General features: G+C 39.3%; 1 protein-coding gene across 1 annotated transcript in view; it reads right to left on the bottom strand.

Moving 5' to 3' along the window:
• The window catches only part of LOC111344103 (uncharacterized), a 10,409-nt gene extending 860 nt beyond the window's left edge, over positions 1-9,549 (bottom strand). Inside the window, exons 1-2 of the mRNA XM_088727126.1 lie at positions 9,409-9,549; positions 3,048-3,878 (exon numbers count right to left, since the gene is read on the bottom strand). Of these exons, the coding sequence (XP_088583252.1) occupies positions 3,048-3,083 (36 nt within the window). The 5' untranslated portion in view covers positions 3,084-3,878; positions 9,409-9,549. The remainder of the gene's footprint in view (positions 1-3,047; positions 3,879-9,408) is intronic.
• Positions 9,550-9,608: the final 59 nt, after the last annotated feature.

The following is a 9,608-nucleotide window of genomic DNA, read 5'->3' as shown; positions in this document are numbered from 1 at the left end:
TCGAAGGGCTTCAGTTTTAAATCTGATCGGCCATCTTTTTAAACCAATCAAACAACGAAACCAAGTATTATTTCAACACTATTTCAGTTCCGGATTACTATCGGCATTGGACCATTGCTATACTGTGCGTTGTATTAAAGTTCTAAAAACTTGTCATAGGAATTTTCTGATAACCATTTCACTCCCAAGATTCCATTAGCAATTCTCCTTACTTCCTGCTTTACATTTCTCATAATGTGTGTTTGGAGAATTTGGAGTTGGATCGACTAATAACGACACATTACTTCGGTGCTCGGTATTGTATCAAAATTTGAGAGAGAAATTCTTTCAGAGTCACCTATATGACAATGAGAATTTGTCGTGGGCGATTTTAAAAGACAGATTTACCTCTTTGGGTTTCACAAGATGCCAATTTGGCACAAAACGGTTTTGGTAATGTCCTCCGAATGAAGAATTGATGTTCAGTGCCTCTGATGTATTTTCATTTATCGTCTCCGATGAAGACCACATTTGCGGACTGCTTTTACCGTTGGCGGAAACATTAGACACAACCTTGAAAACCATCGTCCAACCTAAATACAAGAGAAATTGTTTCCCACGAATGCTCGAGTTTACGACACCCAGACATTTTGCGCAAGATTCGGCACCAATCTTACAACAAATTGTGGTAACAAAACAACTTCGTGAAGGACATAACAACATTGAAATGTCGTAGCATGGTTGTAAAATAATCCGTATGCACAAAATCTTTAAAACTATTTATTCCACAACGTTCCTGAACGCATTAAAGATCAACCAAAAAAACTTCTCAGGAAAAGCTCAACACGTGATAATCACGAGATCCAATGACCTCACATTTCGAGAAATTCTACAATGGTCTTAATCACGCTTAGCTTTAAGTTCGATTTCTTCCCTTGACGAGTTATCGATTTGCCAACGAGACATCGATTCTTTGCAGCTTAGAAACTGACTTGCTTACCTGAATATACATTAATTTTATTTTTATTTTTACCATCAGTTTGCATGGAAAAAAAGCAGAAGGTCAAATCAAAAATTATACATTTTGGGGATCCACGAGGGAAAAGCGTCTATTATGTCGCGTTGATGAAAATTAACGAAATTTTCTGATTTCCGTGCATCGAATAATAGTGCAAACTTAGGAAGCTAAAAAAAATTGTTCGCCGGCTTTTACGCCATCGGAAATTTCGATTTGTTTCGTTACATTTAGATTTCCACTGAGAATTTCTGAAGACTCCTCTCTCTGTTCTTGTCTTGTCATAATGTCACGAATAAAAAAGACGGCTTTATCAAAATTCATAAATAATTAATTAAGTCTGGAGGAAAAGTATTATACATAAGCCGAGAGAGCCGTTAGAAACACCTTACTGAGAAATTTTCCCTCCATGAAAATATTAACTCCAAGTGTAGAACTATTTCTTGCGCAATTGCGAACTCGACTGGTTATCGAAAACAACTTTACATCATATATGTAAAAGAGGTAATTTTTTTAATGTCTCAAATTTTAAGTCAGCACTTCATTTTAAGGTAAGTTTGTTTAGATTTGAAAGAAAAGCGAAACAATTAATCAACAGGAGATAAATCAAGTTTACGTGTAGAAATGAAAATAAACAATTTAAAAAATCGAGTTTCCGGATGGGATTTGAACCCACGACCCTCAAATCCCATCCGGAAACTCGATTTTTTAAATTGTTTATTTTCATTTCTACACGCTCACTTTGGAGGTTGGTTGGCTGCATGTGATGCTTTAATGCATGTGATGCTTTAATGTGACAGCGTGATGCTGTTAGTGAGCTTCTATGCGCTAGCTGATGTTTGGCTGTGTAGCCGCGTGATGCGGTTCCAGTCAATACCCACTAATTGACCCTTGCTCACCATAGAGTCTCCTGTAGCTCAGTGGTTAGAGCATCCGACTAGATCACGGAGGGTCGTGGGTTCAAATCCCATCCGGAAACTCGATTTTTTAAATCAAGTTTAATTTCCAAAATACGAGCCCCTTTCTAGAAAAACTAACTGCTATCTTTAAAAAAAAGCGCTCGCACCTACACACGAAATGAAATATTACAAAATAATTACTGATCCCCATGAAATTCTACTGTTGTTTCTCTGCATTAAATCAACGATTGTAGTCTTTAAGATGACAAAACAACTGTATGAGGAGAACGGAGGCGGTCCTATTTGTTAGCAGGGAAATTATCAGGAGTAATATAATTAAACGCGCTAAATAAGCATGCTGCAATATCAAAAATATTGCAGTGCAGGTTACAATTATTAAAAATATTGCTTCTTCTACTCCTCAAAGACTTTCAAAACCGACGCCCATTTCCGGCGGCTTTCGTCTGAAACCCAACTTTTGTCAAATTTCTCGCATTCTGAAGCTGTAGTTGGCGTTATAAATCTTTACTCTATTTAAAAAAAGAAAATGGAAACGCCGCCTTTAGAAGTCGATAAAGAATTAAAGCACTGACAGAAATTTCTAAACGTTGCACTACATTATCTTCGATTTCTGCTGAAATCTCTGCCTTCGAAAAGCTCTGTGTAATAAATAATCCTTCGTCTTCCGACGAATCCATCCTCTTTCTAAACCCAGGTTCGCACTAAGTAAAATGACTGAATTCTCTGGCTTATAATGCAATTATAATTTGCAATGTATGCAAATTAGCTGTTTTACACGCCTTGCACGAATTAATTCCATCATTAGAACTGTTTTGAACAACTATAACAACGTGCGACAATAAAAACCCTCGGCACAATTAAAATCTAAGATATATTCTTCACAACAAAGAACAATAGCAATGAGCATCACAATTATCACACATAGGTGCGACTAAAATCGAAGATCCAACACAGACACAGAACAATAGGATTTTATGGGGATCAATAATTATAATAGATAATTACTTCGGCACATGGCATTATGAGAAATATTGCAGCCAGCTGAGGCCTCAGCTGGCTGCAATATTTCTCATAATGCCATATGCCTCAGTAATTATCCATTAAAGAACTTTTTTTTGATGAAAAATACTTACCGTCAGACTGAAGTGATGAAAATCCACGCTTGCCATAAAAAGCTCCAACGGCTTGTATCCTTTTTGGGCAGCGTGTGATCATACTTGTGAAAATGCCCCTCGACAAACTTATTCTCCAGAGCAACCACGCCTGCGTGATGACTCTGATGACTGTGGTATGATGTTATCGTCCTCGTCCTTACTACTGGAGGACTCATTGGCACTCTCTTCCCAGGAAGACTCCTCTTCGCTCGATGTAACAACATTTTCCACCGGTACTTTAGCTTTCTTCTCCCTAAACCTATAACTAGCAACGCTCGCATCCACTATCTGGACATCCTCATCTACAACACTCTCGTTTGCCTCCTGGACCGTGGCTCCGTGGGAACTTGTAAGGGTTGCGCTCAGTAGCCAGAGCCACCACAGGAGGAGGGTTAGAGGCAGGGATAACAGAGGCAGGGGCAACAGAGGCAGGGACAACAGAGGCAGGGACAACAGAGGCAGGGACAACAGAGGCAGGGACAACAGGCAGGGACAACAGAGGTAGGGACAACAGAGGCAGGGACACAGGTAAGAACAGGGTCAGGTTGAGACTCAGGGATGTCAGAAGGGTTAGGAGCTAGGGATGCTGATGTTTGTGTGGTTTTAGCTGGGGTAGTAAGGTTAGGGGGATGGTTAGGGGCTAGGGAGTTAAGGTCTGTCTGGGTACAGGCGTCCAGTTGGTTAGGTGTTGCTTGCGCGGAAGCATCTTGGGTTTCTGACGGGCCTACTCGGAATATGCCTCCATCTCTGAGTTTAAGGAGGGTGCTCTGCAGTGAACAGCTTGACAAAGAAAGAGCCCACAAATAAAACCTGTAGGTTTAAGATGTTAATAACATTGAAAATATCATATGCAATAGACAAAATATAATAATGAATAAGTCAACTTAAAGTAAGAATTAACTGACTAGTATGCACTCATCATGTTTTATCTCTCTTGCAAATATCAGCTCAAACATATCGGGGAGCAGGGATGGCGCAGTGGTGAGAGCACTCGCCTCCCACCACTGTGGCCCGGGTTCGATTCCCGGACCTGGCGTCTCATGTGGGTTGAGTTTGTTGTTGGTTCTCGTCCTTGCTCCGAGGGTTTTTCTCCGGGTCCTCCGGTTTTCCTCCCTCCGCAAAAACCAACATTCCAAATTCCAATTCGATCTGGAACAGTGGACAAGAATAGCCACCCAGTGGATGTTAAATCATTATTTATTTATATATTTATTTATTTATTTAACAGACAAGAATTTGTACGAAAATTTTTCCCAAAACTAGGGAAAGATGTGAGAAATGTCTGCTTTTGGGTGCTCCATTGCAATTCTTCAATTTTGGGTTAAAACTAGTTCTCCTTGACATTTCAAACCTTCCCCCGGAAACTCCAGTGAATTTCGCTTAAAATTCGCACAAATAATTGTAAACGCGCTAAACGATAGGCCGAGGAGGCCTGCAGGCTAGTTTAGGTGTTCGCCATATTGGAGCAAATTGTAGACAACACATGTCTGAAACATTGAGCCCTTACCAAAAACAATGTGCACTTTAAAACTTTTGCCAGATGAGGATAATTTTTAATCGTATTGACCAATCAGAGCGCTTAGTTTCTTCCAGTTTAATTACCGTCGGGTAAGGTTTATCCTACTGGGGTAAACTTATCGTTAGCAATTAATATTCGCTCAATAGAGCCCCTCTATGGACTGCATCCAAACAAAATAATTACATTCATTCAATTGTTCCTTCTTAGAATTTCGCGATTTGGAGTTAAAAAAGGTTCAAAACCGATCAACTCACATCAAGGATGGCGAGCGTTTGGATTCGTCGGCACTCGAAAATTGAGGGAGTTACTACATCACGCGCGAAGAGCGGTGCAAGTAAAAGGAATCCGAGATATGAGTGGTCAGCGGTGAAATAGCTTTAATACATCATGTAGAGACAAACTATTTGTAGTTTTTTGATTAAATAGTCACGGTATCAATTCAGAAATGTTACCGCTAAACTTGGCTAAATAACAAGTTAAGAAATTTTTCAAAAGCGTCGACTATACAAATATCTTTCACTGCTCTAATAAGCAACGAAAGCATCGGGAAAGACATCAAAAAATTCTATTTTTGCTTGGTAACTTGCTACGCGACGAAAAGTAAGTATCGTGACTTCGGTTGTCTAAGGCGTTAATCACAGCTGGCGGGCTTTTCACTTGATTTTTTCCATCTCTACTTTTTTTTCGGGAAATGAAAGCTAGGGAACTCTGCGAAAATTGAGTTCTCGATCTGATTGATTTTGGAGTCTATAATAAGTTTGTATCCACAGGCTAAACTTTTATAACAAAATTCTACTAGCTGAAGTTCTCTTACTTCATATTATATATAATCAATCGCCTCCATTCCATGTGAAAATATGCAAGGAGGAGAACTCAGAGCTTCAAGAAACAGCCAAGTCAAGGCTAATGTGTTTACCATCCCTCAAATGCTTCTGATGAAGGCCGCTCGTTTTTGGAGACCTGTTCTCAAAACAACCGTATGTTAAAATAGTTATGTTTGCCGTTCAAACTTTTTCTTTCTATTCCCTTTAACAGATGCACTCTGGATGAAAACTAAACGTAATAGAACAAAAAGAAAACATTTTGAATTCGGAGATGTTCTTCATATTGTTGGCTCCATCGCGTTATGATTTTGGACCAGTGACACTCCGAATATATTTTGATTGATTACCAAGAACTGCATTCGTTATCCTGGTAGATTAAGGTCTATACGTGACATCAAAGTCCACTTGATCTGAAAAGAAGCCGCCCTAACCGCAAGTGAAATGTTGTGTAAGCGTCTCTGCGAAAGGCGCATTCAGACAACTTGCGTGGAAAAACTGGCTTGTCATATACTTTTGTTAACTATTTATTTCTGTATAGAAGACGGAAATCAATGACTGATTTAGAGGTAAGAAATGGGCTGCATGGACGAAGCAAATAATTACCTTAGGATCTTAATCTTCACAACACGACCCAACTGATGAACTTTACAGTAAATAAAGTGCTGCAAGCTAAAATCCACTTTTACTCGGATATAAGATCGTGCCCATACACTTGCACGCCATTTTTCTGTAAGGACATTGCAATAAAGATGAAACACTGATTCATACATTTCGTGGAAGCTCCTCTACAGACTTTTCATCAAAAATTAATGATAAATGTAGTAAAACTAAAGAAAGCGTGACCCTAGCGTATTGAAACGTGACCTGTCATCCTAAATTTAAGAATAGATTAATTACTAGATTATTGTAAGGCAGAAATATTATCTTTGTAACATGCACAAATATGCAAATTGTAGTATTTACCTAACTCCTGCTCTGTTAAGAGGGTAGAACAAAGTATTCTTTTCCCGTTTGAATTAAGGTGTTTACTCGAAAGGAAACTACATGCCTTCCCTCGCATATCTAATCACTTAAAAACTAGCCACCAATATGTATATAAGCACTTTGGTTAAGCAAACAAAGTTAGATGTAATCAGGAATAGAGTGTGAGCGAGTCAGACTCTTCGTGTGTAATCATGGGTGTACTGTATCGAAGGGTGAAGTAGTAAGGAACCGAAATTCCCCTGTCTGCACGGTCTGCATGGTCTGCAGTCTGCGTTTTAACATGACTGACAATTCTTACGGGTTGTGGAGTTTTCCGGAACGACTCAGGAATCATTGAGATCAAGAACTCAACTTTCGCAGAGTTCCCTAGCTTTCATTTCCCGAAAAAAAAGTAGAGATGGAAAAAATCAAGTGAAAAGCCCGCCAGCTGTGATTAACGCCTCAGACAACCGAAGTCACGATACTTTCTTTTCGTCGTGTGGCAAGTTACCAAACAAAAATAGAATTTTTTGATGCCTGTCCCGATGCCTTCGTTGTTTATTAGAGCAGTGAAAGATATTTGTATAGTCGACGCTTTTGAAACATTGCTTAACTTGTTATCTAGCAAAGTTTATTGTTAACATTTCGGGATTGATACCACGACTAGCTACAACAACAACTACAAATGATTTGTCTCTACATGATGGATTAAACCTATTTTACCGCTGACCACTTCTATCTCGGATCATTTTCCTTGCCCAGTAACTCCGCGTCGCACGATCGCCTCGTACTTGAAAATTTAGTTCGTAGTTACTAAAAGGAATGACCTAAAACCACCCACAAGCACCTACAACCATCTAGAACCACCTACAATCACCTTCAGAACACTATTGTGTGACAATTTGTGACAAGGTAAATGCACACCGGAAATGTTGTCACATGTCTCGCATGTCATGACCCGGGAAAAACACTAAGAGAATTTTTTAGACGAAGCTACTAAAACAAGGTATGACCTACAATTGAGCTACTCTAAGATCCCTGCATTTAAGTAAATGAAGATTTTAGAAAAAAGGCAAAAAAAAGAAAAAAAAAAAAACCAGGAGACATGTGTGTATTAACGTAACGTGTTTGCTTTTTGTCTACTGAATAACTGGGCAAATGATAACAGAATTTCTAGCTTGGAGATAACTTTACGGTGTATTATAATGAGACATGTCTAATGACGATATTGATAAAAAAAAATGCCAAAAACGTTGGCTTAAGATGTCTTTGAGGGTCTTATATAGCAAGCCTCCCATAACTTTACTCATTGATATTTTCAAATCAAAACCATTAAGAATGGCTGCCTGTTAGAATCGAGAATCGTCCGTCAGCGACCATTTTAGTGAATTGCTCATATTTTGCCCAACGATACCCTTTGGTAAACTGTTTTAAAAAATCAAGTTTAAACGTTCCGACGAGTGTTAATTTTTCAGAAATTTGCGAAAATTTGAAAACGAGGTTTAAGTGCGGTTTTACGCCTGGCAAATTGTCCAAAATTCACTGCAAAACCCAATGTGACAAAAAAAAAAAAAAAAAAAAAAGCGCTCGTGATTTAACTGAATAAGAAGAATAAGCATCACCGTGATCGTTATTAACAATGCTTCAACGGGACGCATTTTTTTAACGTTTGTTTTCCTTTATCAGCTCACTGCTTTCTTCCATAACGTCAGTAAACGTGTGTCTGGTTTATCAAAGTGTCATCACTGACATATTTTTTCACCTAGTGCGACCCTGATAGTTGTAACCAAAAGTTTGTTTTCCGGTTACGATTTCAAATTTTCTGTGTTTTTTTTTTTGCCGGCAAAGTTGAAAACTTTGCCCAAGTGCGACCCATACCTTACTTAAATAGCATCTTATATCATCAAAACGAAAGGAAAAATGCCATTCTTCATCATTTTAAAAGACCTTGCCAATAAATTTAGAGGAAGGTTTGCGTGTTTGGGGTTAAAGTAGACCTCGAGGGAAATCGATTCGGGCTACCAAGTTGTGTTTCGGGTGAGTAAAATTTTTAGAAATCACCAGCCCGGTGGCTAGTAATGTAGGTAGCCAGGTGTCGAACCCTGTTATTCTATTGCAAACGCATTCGAAAATCATATTTGTTATTCTCACTTGTTATTCTAAATTTTGCCAGTTGGCGTCAACAGGAGCCATGGGGTTTGTCAGTCGAAGCGCAAGCCCCAGGCTCTACCGGTCACTCATTAACTTCTCATCTTCAACTTCTTTTTAGTTAAAAATATCAAATTTGCAATGTTTATATTCCGTATGTTACTCAAAATGAACCAAATGCAAAATCGATACTAAACGTAACTAGATCGCCAAATTGCCAACGAATATGCACGTAACCGACGAAACCAAAACATGCAATTCCATAGTAACAGACGATATCGATATCGCACTACGTCACCTCTTTCACTTCTTCAAACAATTTGAATAGCATCGCATCCGACCGCTAAAACATGCTTTGGCGCGCAGAGTATAGCTAGATTGTGTTGTTCGGGAGGTCGAGGGTTCGAGCCCCTGCCGGACTAATACTCATGGTCTTAAAATGACTGAGGAGAATTTGCTACCTTTCTATGACAACAAATGGATAGATATTCTAGTCTTCTCGTATAAGGACGAATAAACCGGCCCCGTCTCCTGCAGGGTTAGGGGTAGGAGACGTTAATTTGCCACGCACGAGACTGCTGTGTGGTGGATGTCCTTCCCTGGGGTGGGACGGGTGGGTGTTGGCCCTGAAAAGCCCTTATGGGGAGTGGTCAATTAACCTACGAAACCTATGTAACCTATGTATGTAACCTTTTAGCGAATATTACTGAGTTTTAGAGTCCCAAAGATCAATTTATAATCGAATTTTAAAGAACTAAACGAGAAATCAAACCCAAAAGGGCAACCCCGAGGCGAACAACTTCGCATTTCAAGACCAGACGTTCAAATTATGGCGACCGCATATTCGATGGCTATCATTTCGCAATAGCCTTTATAGACCTCTCACCTCGATCTCCCACTCTCATTTCCTCGCTGCTGGTCAATATCAATTTCTTCTCCACTTTCCATTCTATCGGCGGTGTTTTCATTATAACAGATCTTCTCTAACATCATTTTCAGCGAGGCAAGGCTCGCGCGCGTGTTCGACGGCAAACTTGAACTTTTAAAAACGCGTTGTGTGACTTATATTTAAATGTAGTTCACTAA

This window comes from Stylophora pistillata, chromosome 7 (genome assembly GCF_964205215.1).
Source record: "Stylophora pistillata chromosome 7, jaStyPist1.2, whole genome shotgun sequence".
In the NCBI taxonomy this organism is placed as follows: Eukaryota; Metazoa; Cnidaria; class Anthozoa; order Scleractinia; family Pocilloporidae; genus Stylophora; species Stylophora pistillata.
This window is presented reverse-complemented; position numbering and strand designations above follow the sequence as displayed.